This window comes from Oncorhynchus mykiss, chromosome 21 (assembly GCF_057628025.1).
Source record: "Oncorhynchus mykiss isolate SJ-2025 chromosome 21, ASM5762802v1, whole genome shotgun sequence".
NCBI lineage: Eukaryota > Metazoa > Chordata > Actinopteri > Salmoniformes > Salmonidae > Oncorhynchus > Oncorhynchus mykiss.
Genome location: NC_143042.1, coordinates 52,349,342 through 52,367,500, shown reverse-complemented (window position 1 = coordinate 52,367,500; position 18,159 = coordinate 52,349,342). Strand labels below are relative to the sequence as shown.

The window sequence follows — 18,159 nt, the reverse complement described above, 5'->3', positions numbered from 1 at the left end:
CAGTTTCCTGAGATTTTATTCTTCAACGTGACAGTGTAGTTGAGTCTTATGGGGAAGTTGTATTAAAATGCAGATGTTTAGACCGCAAAACAGACATGGGCAAAGAATGAAAGAAAACACACACACAGCAGACTCCCACACAGCAGACTCCCACACAGCAGACTCCCACACAGCAGACTCCCACACAGCAGACTGCATTATATTTAGTCCTGTAATGATAACTACTGGGTGCTGGTAAGCTTCTGAGCAGGCAGTTGTTGGGGCAGCCCGGTTGGGGCAGCGGCGCGGCGGGGTCCTGACACAGGGAGGTCCAGCAGGGCTTGGGCGGTCTGGGCGACCCGCGACAGACCCTCACCGTCCAGGATCAGCTGGCAGGGACACAGGGTGTCCTGGGGTGGGAAGAGGGACAGAAGTCACACACACACACACTGAACACGGTCATGCACATCGGATTACAACCGAGCTAACGACTTGTTAACCTGTAGTCAAAACAACCATTATGGTCACACAATCACAGTTACTTAAGGAGCGAAAAACACACAGACGTCCACTATACAACTTCAATACTTGTACACTCATGCACCACATCCACTGCATGCTCAAACAAGGACCACACTACAGGAAGTACCCATTTCTTTGTCCTCCATGGAGCGGAAGATGGAGTGGAGACCAATAGGAGGAGAAGAAAAAAGGTACAAATTGGGCTTTTAAAAGGTATTTTCTTATTCTCCCGTCCTCTCCTCCCATCTTTCTCAAATCATCAGTGGAAAACCTAGAGGACATTACACCTCCCGCTCAACTTTCAAAAGAGGCGAGGGGCTCTTTCTCAATCCATCTTCGCCTTGATTCCTCGACTCTTCAAATCGTATTGGAGGGAAAAAAGGTTCCATGCATTCGGAGAAGGAGAGGAATCGAGGAGGGATGAATTTGAAAGAGCCCGCGAACTCAGTGGAGTTTGAGGGCATTCATTGGATAAAATCTCAGTAAGTGGGTGGAGCTTGTGACCAGTGACATTTGCGCATCAAATAAAAAAGGCCATTCTCGTAGGGAGGTTCGTTCGGTGGAGGGGACGACACACAGGTTGCAACCTGGTTCGAATCTTATAAAGGAAAACTACAAATTAGTGGAGAGGACAAGGAATCGAGAGGAGAAGGGGACAAGGAATCGAGAGGAGAAGGGGACAAGGAATCGAGAGGAGAAGGGGACAAGGAATCGAGAGGAGAAGGGGACAAGGAATCGAGAGGAGAGGGGGACAAGGAATCGAGAGGAGAAGGGGACAAGGAATCGAGAGGAGAGGGGGACAAGGAATCGAGAGGAGAGGGGGGACAAGGAATCGAGAGGAGAAGGGGACAAGGAATCGAGAGGAGAAGGGGACAAGGAATCGAGAGGAGAAGGGGACAAGGAATCGAGAGGAGAAGGGGACAAGGAATGGAGGAAAGACTTGAGAGCCCTGTAATTTATCCTCCTCTACTAACCCCAGTCCAAACATGCAGCGAGGGAGCAATCATTACCTCTGTTCTGTGAGCTGCTGCAGAAAACATACCTTCTCCACTTAGAGGGCAGCACACAAATGACAGTAGTAAACCTGGTATCCACAGGGCAGAGCAGAGTATGAAGCGCAGGGGCAGAACGCAACAGAAGCTTGACGGTAGGAATACAAGTTACAAAAACGAAAAAACAAAGCAGACAACTTGAAAAGCAGACGATGACACCGGAAATGGTTAAATTCCTTATTTAATAATTTCATGACAGAGGAGAAAAACTATAGATTTTATATAAACTCATTTAAATACATAGGTATGATATAAATATTACAAAATACAACAGTATTTCTGTTCAGTTAACATTTTAAAGAATAGAATTCATTTCTAAACCAGTGAATATGATGGTTCCACCTTTTTAATTTTTAATTTTTATTTTTATAAAACTCATTTTGGTTGAAACATTAAATCGCAAATGCAATTTCCAACAACGACTGACTGTGGTTATGCGCCCCCCCCAAAAAATGATGTAACAGACAAAAGAGAGGAAATAGACATTTCCAACATATCCCTTAGGGACACGGTAGTAGAAGGATGAGGAGTTGGGAACCACCAAAATGGCCGCTCTTCTTGCCTACTTCATGCAAGGTGACTCTAAGCTCCATCAATATGCACACGCCACCGTCCTATGAACAAGTCCTGATTACAGTATTAGGATGACACACCTCAAATACAAGGTGAAATGTTTCCTATTTACAGTGTGTGTGTGTGTGTGTGTGTGTGTGTAAATTGTATTACACCTCGGTATTTTTGATGGTGTCTTTTTGTCGGCACTAAATCAAAGTCTATGTGGGAAAACAAAATGGCGTTTTTGGATAACTGCCGAAAATAAGGTCTGAGGTAAAAAAATAAAATAAACACGCAGGCCTTGTTCTACGAGAGAACCTTCATCGGCTAACGTCGCTTTGTGAATTTAGATTTACGGAGTAAAAACAAAAACGGCAGATAAACGGCTTCATAATATCAGTTAGTTAACATGACATTTCTCTCATAAGCCTGCGTCAACCTTTCATGTTATAACCCCCTTTTTCCTTCCCCATTCATTTTGCCCATTGAAAAAGGCTAAACGAACCAGACCACAAGCTGACGAGCTCTATTAGCTGGGATATCACAGAGTTTTCACGGAGCACTCAGTGAGCTATGACACAGCCTTACGCTGGAGAAAGCGCAGGCCTCAACAATGCACACAACAACAACAACAACAACAAAAAACACAGCTTCCCAAGAGTACCCAGAGCAACATTGTACACGATAGGGCTGATGGGAAATGTAGTGCCTAAACTGGAAAGAGCAGATCACATGACAGTTAATTCAGACTTAAGTTAATTATCTGACTGATCGAAGCTAACCATTACCTTTATCTAAATGTTTATTCGTGCGAGCTTTGGAGAAGTGGTCCCATTGAACATTGAACAAGGCTACAACCAGTAATCTGACTCAATCAGGAAGCGAATTAAACCAATTGATTTCAGTTAGCTTTTATCTATGAGGCCAATGCTCTTTCCCCCAAGCACTGCAACAAACAGAAAATAAAAAACACATTTAAAAAAAATATATAAATAAGACAAAAATAATTTAATTAGTTGTTTACATTTTTACAAACATGAAGCATGTTAAGCCGGTGACCAAACAAACAACAAAAATAAGTAAAATAAATCATTACAAGCTTGGAAATGTTTCTGTACCATCAGGTTTTAAAAAAAAGCATCGGGGATAGCAGTCGGTGTAATGTAGTGTGTAGCAACACCGCTCCCTGGTGGTCACGGTCAGACATGGCAGGCAGAAACCAGTGGAAGGCGTTGGTCAGTGAGTACTCTTACTGGCAGATATAACAGGCACCAATGATTGGTCTCATTTCCCCCCCAAAATGGCTTCCATGAGAATAATGTCTTAATCCTTTCAGCAAAATGTTGGGAGTCTAGGTCACAAAATGTCCTCTTATTTTATTTGATAAACGTTGTCCTTTCCTGTTTTGTAATCTCCTCAAAAGGTTACAACGTGTGTTCCCAATTCTCTGAGTACAGGGCGTTTTCCCTCACTGAAGACAGGACATCGTCAGAGACAGAGAGACAGAGACATCGTCAGACAGAGAGACAGAGACATCGTCAGACAGAGAGACAGAGACATCGTCAGACAGAGACAGAGACATGCTGTGCATTAGAGGGGAAACAGCAGTCATGTAGGGAAGCCCTTTAAAAATAGAAATGTGACTAACAGTTTAACTAAAATGTATTTCTCTGCTAATTATTCACAGAGGTTGTGATGTTCAAAAGGGCCCTCTTATCTAAAGGGTATGTCAGACGACGTCAATATGGGCCAGAGCCAATCTCTCAACTTTAAAGGACATGATTTCAGTGGTTGTTTTATGAATCACATGGTTCCATGTTGTGCTCAACCACACCAGCTGTTGTACGTACACACTGTGTGTTCTGCTGTGGCCGTGTGTGTGTGTGTGTGTGTGTGTGTGTGTGTGTGTGTGTGTGTGTGTGTGTGTGTACTGTTGTCACGTTGGGTACGTCTTTGACAGCAGCTGTGAGGCTGGAGGGGGCAGCTGACAGTCCTTCCTGTGTTGTGAGGCTCGTCTCTCACTCTGCATACCTCATGCCAGGACAGCTGTGTGTGTGTGTGTGTGTGTGTGTGTGTGTGTGTGTGTGTGTGTGTGTGTGTGTGTTTATGAAATCATGGTGGATTATTTAAGTCCAGGTTGTCTGTGAATGTTCGCATTAGGTGGTCAAATTCACATCAGTCCGAGAGCTCTCTCTCTCTCACACACACACACACACACACACACACACAGTATCTATGAGACCAGGTGGTAGTAGTGTAGAACAGAGTGCTCAGTATCTATGAGACCAGGTGGTAGTACATTGTGTACAGCAGGATCATGACCAGGCTGTAGAAGACCAAGAAGCCCTCTGAGAGCAGTGAGGAGTAGGGGCTGTAGGGGCTGTCCCCCTCTACCTCACATTTCACCAGGGCCTCCACACAGCGCAGCACAGCAGGCAGCTTACAGAGATACACATCAGACAACACACACACCTCCGTCTGATAGAGAGAGAGAGAGAGGAAGATCGGGTTGGAAAGGAGATGAATGGAAGATGTCAGAGAGAGGAAGATGACAGAAAACAGAGAGAGAGATGAAGATGACATAACAGAGAGACAAAGGCAAACATAATTAGCTTCAAGCACAGAAGGACAAAGCAACAAGTAGCTAACAAAACACAGTTTGTAACTGGATCATCTCAGCGCTGAGAGACATACTAACATACGTGACCAAGGAGACACCATGACACGTGATGAACCATGGAGAGAACAAAAAGGAGGGAAAGGAACGAGTCCTTACCTCAGGGACCCCCAGCCTACGACAGGCTGAGATGAAGTTCTCCACGTTGAGACGACACTTGGCCGAGCTCAGCTTTGGCTGAAGAGACAGAGAGACCGAACATCAGGCAGAGTCAACTACAGACACACAGTCACAGACACCGGCAGAGTCAACGACACAGACACAGGCAGAGTCAACTACACAGACACAGGCAGAGTCAACGACACAGACACAGGCAGAGTCAACTACACAGACACAGGCAGAGTCAACTACACAGACACAGGCAGTCAACTACACAGACACAGGCAGAGTCAACTACACAGACACAGGCAGAGTCAACTACACAGACACAGGCAGAGTCAACTACACAGACACAGGCAGAGTCAACTACACAGACACAGGCAGAGTCAACTACACAGACAGAGGCAGAGTCAACTACACAGACAGAGGCAGAGTCAACTACACAGACAGAGTCAACTACACAGACACCGGCAGAGTCAACTACACAGACACAGGCAGAGTCAACTACACAGAAACAGGCAGAGTCAACTACACAGACACACAGTCACAGGCAACTACACAGACACACAGTCACAGGCAGAGTCAACTACACAGACACAGGCAGAGTCAACTACACAGACACAGGCAGAGTCAACTACACAGACACAGGCAGAGTCAACTACACAGACACAGGCAGAGTCAACAACAAAGACACAGGCAGAGTCAACTACACAGACACAGGCAGAGTCAACTACACAGACACAGGCAGAGTCAACGACACAGACACAGGTAGAGTCAACGACACATGCAGAGTCAACTACACAGGCAGAGTCAACTACACAGACACAGGCAGAGTCAACTACACAGACACAGGCAGAGTCAACTACACAGACACAGGCAGAGTCAACTACACAGGCAGAGTCAACTACACAGACAGAGTCAACTACACAGACAGAGTCAACTACACAGACAGAGTCAACTACACAGACAGAGTCAACTACACAGACAGAGTCAACTACACAGACAGAGTCAACTACACAGACAGAGTCAACTACACAGACAGAGTCAACTACACAGACAGAGTCAACTACACAGACACCGGATGAGTCAACTACACAGACACCGGATGAGTCAACTACACAGACACAGGCAGAGTCAACTACACAGACACCGGATGAGTCAACTACACAGACACACAGTCACAGACACCGACAGAGTCAACTACACAGACAGAGTCAACTACACAGACACCGGATGAGTTAACACAGACAGACACATCATCACAACAAATACCATATTTATTAACTTGTTTTGATCAAATCAAGTCCCAGTCTATTTATTGATCCTAGACTGAGTAGAATTGTACAGTAAATGTATGGAATTGACTTACCACTGCTGGGGAGGGAATGTGGATGATGGACACAGCGCGAGGCCGCACGTGATTGGCCAGCTGGCAGAGGACCGTTCCATTGGACAGCGCCTCACCTAGATCCTCTGGCAGGACGGTCTTTAACCTCGACTCCAGAGTCTGACAGAGATGGACCGGGAGGGGGGGGGGGGGCAGAGAGAGAGATACAGAGATGGAGGGGGGGATCAGAGAGAGAGAGATACAGAGATGGAGGGGGGACAGAGAGAGAGAGATACAGAGATTGACAGGGGGGGGGGGGGGGTCAGAGAGAGATACAGAGATGGAGGGGGGGACAGAGAGAGATACAGAGATGGACAGGGGGGGGGATCAGAGAGAGAGAAATACAGAGATGGACAGGGGGGGGGGGGGTCAGAGAGAGATACAGAGATGGACAGGGGGGGGGGATCAGAGAGAGATACAGAGATAGACAGGGGGGGGATCAGAGAGAGATACAGAGATGGACAGGGGGGGGGATCAGAGAGAGATACAGAGATGGACAGGGGGGGATCAGAGAGAGATACAGAGATAGACAGGGGGGGGATCAGAGAGAGATACAGAGATGGACAGGGGGGGGGGGATCAGAGAGAGATACAGAGATGGACAGGGGGGGATCAGAGAGAGATACAGAGATGGAGGGGGATAAATAAATACAACCTATATTTATGTTTATTTATTTATTTTATCATCACAACACTGTATATAGACTTATAACATTTGAAATGTCTTTATTCTTTCGGAACTTTTGTGATTGTAATGTTTAACGCATGTAAACAAAAATACATCTATTTCACATACTTTAGCAATGTTAACATATATTTTCCATGCAAAAAAAAAAAAAAAAGCCACTTGAATTGATAGAGTATAAGTGGAGAGGCATTAAAGAGAAAGAAGAGGTAAGGTAGGAGGTAAACAGTACCTTACGTAGCTGTACTACATCTGGCCTCAACACGGAGCGAGACTCAGAGCGGCCTGCCTCCACCAGACTCTGTGTGGAGCCTGAGATGGAGAACTGACTCTTGACGCTGCAGCGGGACGAGGTGCGGAACAGGAAACTGTTGGGTTTCTGACTCAGGCCTGGAGGGGACGACGCCTTGGGAGACGACGGAACGTCTGATAAACACACACACACACACGTTGTGTTAACTAACATTGGCGTTGTCTGTACTAGGAGATAGGAGATTGCAGGTGAACTGTATTGGCGTGTACCTGATCGGCTAACAGAGCGCTGAACAGGTGCTGTTTGAGACAGTGACATCTGATCTGCACTCTGTTGAAGGGGAAGTGAGGCAATTACATGATTTACATCAGGTGTGGATTATACAGCCTGGGTGACCTGGGACCGGGCTATAGGAGGAGACGACCTGGGACCGGGCTATAGGAGGAGGGGCCGACGACCTGGGACCGGGCTATAGGAGGCGACGACGGCCGACGACCTGGGACCGGGCTACGACCTGGGACCGGGCTATAGGAGGAGACGACGGCCGACGACCTGGGACCGGGCTATAGGAGGAGACGACGACCTGGGACCGGGCTATAGGAGGAGGAGCCGACCTGGGACCGGGCTATAGGAGGAGACGACGGCGTACCTGGGACCGAGCTATAGGAGGAGACGACACCCGACGACCTGGGACCGGGCTATAGGAGGAGACGACACCCGACGACCTGGGACCGGGCTATAGGAGGAGACGACACCCGACGACCTGGGACCGGGCTATAGGAGGAGACGACACCCGACGACCTGGGACCGGGCTATAGGAGGAGACGACACCCGACGACCTGGGACCGGGCTATAGGAGGAGACGACACCCGACGACCTGGGACCGGGCTATAGGAGGAGACGACACCCGACGACCTGGGACCGGGCTATAGGAGGAGACGACACCCGACGACCTGGGACCGGGCTATAGGAGGAGACGACACCCGACGACCTGGGACCGGGCCATAGGAGGAGACGACGGTGAACCTGGGACCGGGCTATAGGAGGGGCCGACACCCGACGACCTGGGACCGGGCTATAGGAGGAGACGACGGCCGAACTGGGACCGGGCTATAGGAGGAGACGACCTGGGACTGGGCTATAGGAGGAGACGACGGCCGACCTGGGACCGGGCTATAGAAGGAGACGACCTGGGACTGGGCTATAGGAGGAGACGACGGCCGACCTGGGACCGGGCTATAGGAGGAGACGACGGCCGACGTGGGACCGGGCTATAGGAGGAGACGACGGCCGACCTGGGACCGGGCTATAGGAGGAGACGACGGCCGACCTGGGACCGGGCTATAGGAGGAGACGACGGCCGACCTGGGACCGGGCTATAGGAGGAGACGACGGCCGACCTGGGACCGGGCTATAGGAGGAGACGACGGCCGACCTGGGACCGGGCTATAGGAGGAGACGACGGCCGACGACCTGGGACCGGGCTATAGGAGGAGACGACGGCCGACGACCTGGGACCGGGCTATAGGAGGAGACGACGGCCGACGACCTGGGACCGGGCTATAGGAGGAGACGACGGCCGACGACCTGGGACCGGGCTATAGGAGGAGACGACGGCCGACGAACTGGGACCGGGCTATAGGAGGAGACGACGGCCGACGACCTGGGACCGGGCTATAGGAGGAGACGACGACCTGGGACCGGGCTATAGGAGGAGCCGACGACCTGGGACCGGGCTATAGGAGGAGACGCCGACCTGGGACCGGGCTATAGGAGGAGACGCCGACCTGGGACCGGGCTATAGGAGGAGACGCCGACCTGGGACCGGGCTATAGGAGGAGACAACGACCTGGGACCGGGCTATAGGAGGAGACGACGGCCGACGACCTGGGACCGGGCTATACGAGGAGACGACGGCCGACGACCTGGGACCGGGCTATACGAGGAGACGACGGCCGACGACCTGGGACCGGGCTATAGGACGAGACGACGGCCGACGACCTGGGACCGGGCTATAGGAGGAGACGACGGCCGACGACCTGGGACCGGGCAATAGGAGGAGACGACGACCTGGGACCGGGCTATAGGAGGAGGAGCCGACCTGGGACCGGGCTATAGGAGGAGACGACGACCTGGGACCGGGCTATAGGAGGAGGAGCCGACCTGGGACCGGGCTATAGGAGGAGTTGACGGCGTACCTGGGACCGAGCTATAGGAGGAGACGACACCCGACGACCTGGGACCGGGCTATAGGAGGAGACGACACCCGACGACCTGGGACCGGGCTATAGGAGGAGACGACACCCGACGACCTGGGACCGAGCTATAGGAGGAGACGACACCCGACGACCTGGGACCGGGCTATAGGAGGAGACGACACCCGACGACCTGGGACCGGGCTATAGGAGGAGACGACACCCGACGACCTGGGACCGGGCTATAGGAGGAGACGACACCCGACGACCTGGGACCGGGCTATAGGAGGAGACGACACCCGACGATCTGGGACCGGGCTATAGGAGGAGACGACACCCGACGAACTGGGACCGGGCTATAGGAGGAGACGACACCCGACGACCTGGGACCGGGCTATAGGAGGAGACGACACCCGACGACCTGGGACCGGGCTATAGGAGGAGACGACACCTGACGACCTGGGACCGGGCTATAGGAGGAGACGACACCCGACGACCTGGGACCGGGCTATAGGAGGAGACGACACCCGACGACCTGGGACCGGGCTATAGGAGGAGACGACACCCGACGACCTGGGACCGGGCTATAGGAGGAGACGACGGCCGACCTGGGACTGGGCTATAGGAGGAGACGACGGCCGACCTGGGACTGGGCTATAGGAGGAGACGACGGCCGACCTGGGACTGGGCTATAGGAGGAGACGACGGCCGACCTGGGACTGGGCTATAGGAGGAGACGACGGCCGACCTGGGACTGGGCTATAAGAGGAGACGACGGCCGACCTGGGACTGGGCTATAGGAGGAGACGACGGCCGACCTGGGACTGGGCTATAGGAGGAGACGACGGCTGACCTGGGACCGGGCTATAGGAGGAGACGACGGCCGACCTGGGACTGGGCTATAGGAGGAGACGACGGCCGACCTGGGACTGGGCTATAGGAGGAGACGACGGCCGACCTGGGACTGGGCTATAGGAGGAGACGACGACCTGGGACTGGGCTATAGGAGGAGACGGCCGACCTGGGACTGGGCTATAGGAGGAGACGACGACCTGGGACTGGGCTATAGGAGGAGACGACCTGGGACTGGGCTATAGGAGGAGACGACGGCCGACCTGGGACTGGGCTATAGGAGGAGACGGCCGACCTGGGACTGGGCTATAGGAGGAGACGGCCGACCTGGGACTGGGCTATAGGAGGAGACGACGACCTGGGACTGGGCTATAGGAGGAGACGACGACCTGGGACTGGGCTATAGGAGGAGACGACCTGGGACTGGGCTATAGGAGGAGACGACGACCGACCTGGGACTGGGATTTAGGAGGAGACGACGACCGACCTGGGACCAGGTTATGAATTATACTGCTGATACTAAATAGTAACAATTCCCATCATGACAAAATTGAAGTAAAAAAATATATATATTACAAGAGAGATGAAAGTGTAAAGAGCTTCATGAAAGACTGACCGCACATCGTTGTCTGAGCCCGTTCTGGGAGTGGTTGTTCTCTGGTGAGCTACCACTAGGGGGAGACAGAGCACGTTCAGAAAGAAAATACCCAAACCACAAATCAGGCACGGTTGCTCATGCATCTGCTACTAATAAACAGAACAGGAGCTTTGACAAAAGAACTAGGCCGGCGCTTAGACAGACAGACCAATTCTGATCTTTTACCAACTAATTGGTCTTTTGACCAATCAGATCAGCTCTGAAAAATATCTGATGTGAAAATATCTGATGTGATTGGTCCAAAGACCAACTGCTGGAACAAAAAAAAAAAATCAGAATTGGGCTGCCTGTCTAAATGCACATGTCGCATGCTTCAATTCAGGCAGGGAAAGCGTTCTCTCTTTCTCTTTTCTCTCCCCGGACTAGTTTGGTTCGTGTAAGATTTAAGGTCTCTTACCTCGAGCTACTTCCTGTCTGTGACAGCGTCGCCACATTACTTCCTGTTTTGGCCGTTGTAATCTTCAGTAAACTGGAAGGAGATGTTTAGAAATCAGATATGAAATGGAAAGGTGGTTGTTTCCATATTAAGTTGTCTTACAACTGCCATTTCGTTCCACGTTTGAAATAGGGAAATATTCACACCGTAAGTCCTTCACCACACACAAGTTGACTAGCAGCTGGTTCTTAATAGATTATATTTTTTAAAGGTTATTGTAACAACTAAACTTTAATTGGGGTGGGATTTTATTTGGTTACATTTTGTTGTTCCAACTCTTCATTGTCCTGTTTAAAAAAATAAAAATAAAAAAAAACACTGATCACAGCTTTTTAAAGTATATGGGTTTGTGTCCAGCATTAACAGCCAGCTTCCTTTGTAGAAAGGATCCCTCCTCACCCGTTGTCTCTGACCAGTCTGCTGCTACTGGGTCCTCTCTCCCCCTCCTCACCCGTTGTCTCTGACCTGTCTGCTGCTACTGGGTCCTCTCTCCCCCTCCTCACCCGTTGTCTCTGACCTGTCTGCTGCTACTGGGTCCTCTCTCCCCCTCCTCACCCGTTGTCTCTGACCTGTCTGCTGCTACTGGGTCCTCTCTCCCCCTCCTCACCCGTTGTCTCTGACCAGTCTGCTGCTACTGGGTCCTGACTCCCCCTCCCCACCCGTTGTCTCTGACCTGTCTGCTGCTACTGGGTCCTCTCTCCCCCTCCCCACCCGTTGTCTCTGACCTGTCTGCTGCTACTGGGTCCTGACTCCCCCTCCCCACCCGTTGTCTCTGACCTGTCTGCTGCTACTGGGTCCTGACTCCCCCTCCCCACCCGTTGTCTCTGACCTGTCTGCTGCTACTGGGTCCTCTCTCCCCCTCCTCACCCGTTGTCTCTGACCTGTCTGCTGCTACTGGGTCCTCTCTCTCCCTCCCCACCCGTTGTCTCTGACCAGTCTGCTGCTACTGGGTCCTCTCTCTCCCTCCTCACCCGTTGTCTCTGACCCGTCTGCTGCTACTGGGTCCTGACTCTCCCTCCCCACCCGTTGTCTCTGACCTGTCTGCTGCTACTGGGTCCTCTCTCTCCCTCCCCACCCGTTGTCTCTGACCAGTCTGCTGCTACTGGGTCCTCTCTCTCCCTCCCCACCCGTTGTCTCTGACCTGTCTGCTGCTACTGGGTCCTGACTCTCCCTCCCCACCCGTTGTCTCTGACCTGTCTGCTGCTACTGGGTCCTGACTCCCCCTCCCCACCCGTTGTCTCTGACCTGTCTGCTGCTACTGGATCCTGACTCTCCCTCCCCACCCGTTGTCTCTGACCTGTCTGCTGCTACTGGGTCCTGACTCCCCCTCCCCACCCGTTGTCTCTGACCTGTCTGCTGCTACTGGGTCCTGACTCTCCCTCCCCACCCGTTGTCTCTGACCCGTCTGCTGCTACTGGGTCCTGACTCTCCCTCCCCACCCGTTGTCTCTGACCAGTCTGCTGCTACTGGGTCCTGACTCTCCCTCCCCACCCGTTGTCTCTGACCTGTCTGCTGCTACTGGGTCCTGACTCTCCCTCCCCACTCGTTGTCTCTGACCTGTCTGCTGCTACTGGGTCCTCTCTCCCCCCCCCCCCTCCCCACCCGTTGTCTCTGACCTGTCTGCTGCTACTGGGTCCTGACTCTCCCTCCCCACCCGTTGTCTCTGACCTGTCTGCTGCTACTGGGTCCTGACTCTCCCTCCCCACCCGTTGTCTCTGACCTGTCTGCTGCTACTGGGTCCTCTCTCTCCCTCCCCACCCGTTGTCTCTGACCTGTCTGCTGCTACTGGGTCCTCGCTCTCCCTCCCCACCCGTTGTCTCTGACCTGTCTGCTGCTACTGGGTCCTGACTCTCCCTCCCCACCCGTTGTCTCTGACCTGTCTGCTGCTACTGGGTCCTCTCTCCCCCTCCTCACCCGTTGTCTCTGACCCGTCTGCTGCTACTGGGTCCTCTCTCCCCCTCCTCACCCGTTGTCTCTGACCTGTCTGCTGCTACTGGGTCCTGACTCTCCCTCCCCACCCGTTGTCTCTGACCTGTCTGCTGCTACTGGGTCCTCTCTCTCCCTCCCCACCCGTTGTCTCTGACCTGTCTGCTGCTACTGGGTCCTCTCTCTCCCTCCCCACCCGTTGTCTCTGACCAGTCTGCTGCTACTTGGTCCTCTCTCTCCCTCCCCACCCGTTGTCTCTGACCCGTCTGCTGCTACTGGGTCCTCTCTCCCCCTCCCCACCCATTGTCTCTGACCTGTCTGCTGCTACTGGGTCCTGACTCCCCCTCCTTACCCGCTGCTACTGGGTCCTCTCTCTCCCTCCTCACCCGTTGTCTCTGACCAGTCTGCTGCTACTGGGTCCTGTCTCCCCCTCCCCACTAGTTGTCTCCCCCTCACCCATTGTCTCTGGCCGTGTTGTCTCTCTGCTGATGAATTCGCTCTCTCTCCTGCCAGATGAGCAGGGTACCTGGTCTCCTCCTCTCCTCCAGGGTGGGACTGGAGGGGGACGGGTGTGACGGCCCCCCTCCTACCTCCACACTGACAGTGGACCGGGGGGGGGGGGGGAGAGACACAGAGAGAGAGAGGGGAGGGAGACACAGAGACAGAGACAGAGAGAGAGAGGAGAGAGAGAGAGACAGAGAGAGAGAGGAGGGAGAGACAGAGAGAGAGAAGAATATGGAGAGACAGAGAGAGAGAAGGATATGGAGAAAGAGGGTGAGCGTAGAAGCACAGTGAAATAATCAACTCATCATCAAGCATCGATTATTTGAGTCAGCTGTGTAGATCTAGGGGCACACAAAAAAAAAAAGACAGAGAGAACGTGCACCACTTGCTGTCCCCCAGGACAGAGTTTGGGGAAACCCATAACCACTGCAGCCAACACAACCACCAGATGGGCATGATTAATGGAGACCTCCGACAGACGTCAGAACGGACGTCTGACACCAGATTTAAAAATATTCAAAATCTTGTCCATTTTTTTATAAAAATACGTTATATTGAGATACAGGAGATGTTAAGACATTGCAACTTCTTGACTGTATTTTTTAAATATTTTAAATATATATAAAATGTACTCGAATGGGAGGTCAAAACCTGATCTATAACCAAAGATTACAAAATAAATTATACTGTGAAACCATTTGATTTATTTTAAAACTCTTGACAAAATGTCATAAAAAAAGATGTAATATTGAGATAGAGAGGGGTTAACTAATACATTGCAACTTATTTATTTAAGAAGTCAAAAATGTAATAAAAAAAATATATATAAATGGCAAATATTTGATGGCAAGTGTTTCCGATTGGCTGGGGGGGGAAGGGGGGGGGGGTGTTCCTCTGGTTGTGTCAGTCAGTGGTGTTAGTAATGGGAACCGCAGTCTGTTGACTTTTCCCAGCTCCCTCAAACACTCCCCGAGAGAGGCTGACCTTGTAAAACAAGGCAGGGAGAGAGAGTGTGATCAAAAGACTATCTGTCCTTTTCAATCTGAAAACACTGACGGGCGGTTGCTGTGTATGAGACTGTGTACACACACACACACACAGCCAGCCAGTCAAACTGCTGAATCCACAGTGAGACTGTTGCAGGAACACAGTCGAATATAAAACATTGGCACTGACACACACAAGCATCACAATCACACACTCTTGTGGTTACACGGCTGAGTGTGAGGTATCCTTGTGCAGTATCAATGGTCTGTGTGTGTGTGTCTGTGTGTGTGTGTGTCTGTGTGTGTGCCACAGGAGGCTGGTGAGGGGAGGACAGCTCATAATAAATGTCGGAACGGAGCGAATGGAATGGCATCAAACACCTGGAAACCATTGAAACCATGGAAACCAGGTGTTTGATGTTGCTGATATCATTCCACTGATTCCACTCCTGTCCTCCCCAATTAAGGTGCCATCAACATCCCGTGGTGCGCGTGTGTGTGTGTGTGTGTCTCACCTGCTTCTAGAAGAGTCTTGTGTTTGGGGTGGTGGTGAGGATTCCGCTGTGTTCTCCTGAAGAACACCACCATGTCATTGTTAGACACACACACACACACACACACACATCTGCTCTTCATAAGAGTTTATAAAAACACATATAACAAGGTGTCTTCCTAACCTGCGGGGGCGCTGTGAGAGGGGGAGAGGGACGATTCGTCCTGCAGTCTTCTTTCTCCTCGGTGACGCTCCTCGGTGACGCTATGACATCCACCCGCTTGGCCTCCCCATTCACTGGGAAAACCAAGAAACAAAAGAGAGAGAGAGGAAAGAGGAGAGAGATTACAGACAGTCAGATAACATTAGAGAATGTCTGAGGATATGACCAAGATTTAGAACAACAGAGCGCCGTCTTGTCGCTAAAAATAACATTCCTGTTTTGTTACAAAAAACACGTCCCTTTCCTCAGTGAGTGTGCTTATGGGGTGGCAGGTAGCCTAGTGGTTAGAGTGGAGGGGCGGCAGGTAGGCTGGTGGTTAGAGTGTAGGGGCGGCAGGTAGCCTAGTGGTTAGAGTGGAGGGGCGGCAGGTAGCCTAGTGGTTAGAGTGGAGGGGCGGCAGGTAGCCTAGTGGTTAGAGTGGAGGGGCGGCAGGTAGCCTAGTGGTTAGAGTGTAGGGGCGGCAGGTAGCCTAGTGGTTAGAGCATAGGGGAGGCAGGTAGCCTAGTGGTTAGAGCGTAGGGGAGGCAGGTAGCCTAGTGGTTAGAGCGTAGGGGCGGCAGGTAGCCTAGTGGTTAGAGCGTAGGGGAGGCAGGTAGCCTAGTGGTTAGAGCGTAGGGGAGGCAGGTAGCCTAGTGGTTAGAGCGTAGGGGAGGCAGGTAGCCTAGTGGTTAGAGCGTAGGGGAGGCAGGTAGCCTAGTGGTTAGAGCGTAGGGGAGGCAGGTAGCCTAGTGGTTAGAGCGTAGGGGAGGCAGGTAGCCTAGTGGTTAGAGCGTAGGGGCGGCAGGTAGCCTAGTGGTTAGAGTGGAGGGGCGGCAGGTAGCCTAGTGGTTAGAGTGTAGGGGCGGCAGGTAGCCTAGTGGTTAGAGCGTAGGGGAGGCAGGTAGCCTAGTGGTTAGAGCGTAGGGGCGGCAGGTAGCCTAGTGGTTAGAGCGTAGGGGCGGCAGGTAGCCTAGTGGTTAGAGCGTAGGGGCGGCAGGTAGCCTAGTGGTTAGAGTGTAGGGGCGGCAGGTAGCCTAGTGGTTAGAGCGTAGGGGCGGCAGGTAGCCTAGTGGTTAGAGCGTAGGGGCGGCAGGTAGCCTAGTGGTTAGAGCGTAGGGGCGGCAGGTAGCCTAGTGGTTAGAGTGTAGGGGCGGCAGGTAGCATAGTGGTTAGAGCGTAGGGGCGGCAGGTAGCCTAGTGGTTAGAGCGTAGGGGCGGCAGGTAGCCTAGTGGTTAGAGCGTAGAGGGAGCAGGTAGCATAGTGGTTAGAGTGGAGGGGCGGCAGGTAGCCTAGTGGTTAGAGTGGAGGGGCCGCAGGTAGCCTAGTGGTTAGAGTGGAGGGGCGGCAGGTAGCCTTGTGGTTAGAGTGGAGGGGCGGCAGGTAGCCTAGTGGTTAGAGTGGAGGGGCGGCAGGTAGCCTAGTGGTTAGAGTGGAGGGGCGGCAGGTAGCCTAGTGGTTAGAGCGTTGGGCCAGTAACCGAAAGGTTGCTGGATGGAATCCCCCGAGCTGACAAGGTACAAATCTGTTGTCCTGCCCCCAGAACAAGGCAGTTAACCCACTGTTCCCAGGGTGCTGAAAACGTGCATGTCGATTAAGGCAGCCCCCTGCACCTCTGATTCAGAGGGGTTGGGTTAAATGGGGAAGACACATTTCAGTTGAAGACATTTCAGTTGTACAACAAATTTGTCATGGTTTTGAAAGGTGTATCAATGCTGTGAATCTTGATGAGAGGAGACCAGTCAGAAATAGTTAGAGTCCACTGGGAGGGGGGGGGGGGGGGGGGTTAGTTAGAACCCACTGCTCACCCGTGTCTGGGGTCTCTGTGAGGGAAGAGTCGTCCTCCACCTCTTCCTCCAGGTTCCTCTGGTCTCTGGTGAGCTCAGCCATACGCAGGGACCGCTCTGAGAAGTCATCTGCAGACTGGAGACACAGATCGGAAAGGAGATTTGACCTTTCGTAAGGGTTTTAAGACGTCTGTATAAAAACATCTACTTGATTTAGGGCAATCATTACGACAGATGGTAGTACCACTGTTCTTCACGCAAGGTAGGTAGACACACACACACAAGATAGTAACACCCCGAATGAAACTGTTATGTTGTCCCACCTCGTTCCCAGACCATCTCTTGCTGCCGCTGTCCACACTGTTGAAGCCAGAGTCCAAACCTCCAAACTGACCTGAGAACAGCTCATGGTCCGACAGACTGCCGGGAGACATGAAAACCACACACACACACACACACATCAGTATTCAGCACACACACACACTCCACACACTGGTGATGCGTGGGTTGACTCAAAACCCCCAGTCCCCGTGGTTATATCCGTGGGTGGCGTGCGGTTTGAATAAAGAGCAGACCAATGCATTTAAAAACTCAAATCCATAAACGTATAACACCGGTGGAATTCACATCTACAGTATACAGTGAGGTTTTTCCCTTTTGTTATCTGTATCTGACATGGCAGTGTAAGACTAGGCTTTAGGGCTGCCTGAAACCTGGCACAGTGGACTGCTGTTTCTCAACAGTGTGCTGCAAGCGAAAGACAAAAAAGTAGGCGATTACAACCTCATAACTGGACAACGAGTACTTCGATACGTTATAGTTACAGATCAATAAGCCTTTTCAAATGAAAAGGCCTCGCCGCTCAAGAAAAAAAGTTAAATTGTTCAATACATTATTCAAGGGTAGTCTGGGTA

At 51.9% G+C, this 18,159-nt stretch overlaps 1 protein-coding gene across 3 annotated transcripts in view; it reads right to left on the bottom strand.

The window, feature by feature from the left end:
- The window catches only part of lrch4 (leucine-rich repeats and calponin homology (CH) domain containing 4), a 56,523-nt gene that overhangs the window by 2 nt on the left and 38,362 nt on the right, over positions 1-18,159 (bottom strand). For 2 of the 3 annotated variants that reach the window (XM_036958279.2, XM_090214899.1), the window contains 12 exons: positions 17,569-17,665; positions 17,267-17,381; positions 15,443-15,555; positions 15,281-15,336; positions 13,732-13,872; positions 11,311-11,382; positions 10,872-10,926; positions 7,478-7,538; positions 7,188-7,381; positions 6,254-6,391; positions 4,885-4,962; positions 1,717-4,586 (listed from right to left, as the gene is read on the bottom strand). In XM_036958279.2, coding sequence (XP_036814174.1) covers positions 4,386-4,586; positions 4,885-4,962; positions 6,254-6,391; positions 7,188-7,381; positions 7,478-7,538; positions 10,872-10,926; positions 11,311-11,382; positions 13,732-13,872; positions 15,281-15,336; positions 15,443-15,555; positions 17,267-17,381; positions 17,569-17,665 — 1,321 coding nt within the window. In that variant the 3' untranslated portion in view covers positions 1,717-4,385. Of the gene's footprint in view, positions 390-1,716; positions 4,587-4,884; positions 4,963-6,253; positions 6,392-7,187; positions 7,382-7,477; positions 7,539-10,871; positions 10,927-11,310; positions 11,383-13,731; positions 13,873-15,280; positions 15,337-15,442; positions 15,556-17,266; positions 17,382-17,568; positions 17,666-18,159 lie in introns of those variants that run through there. The other variant, XM_036958280.2, reaches the window with a different exon arrangement.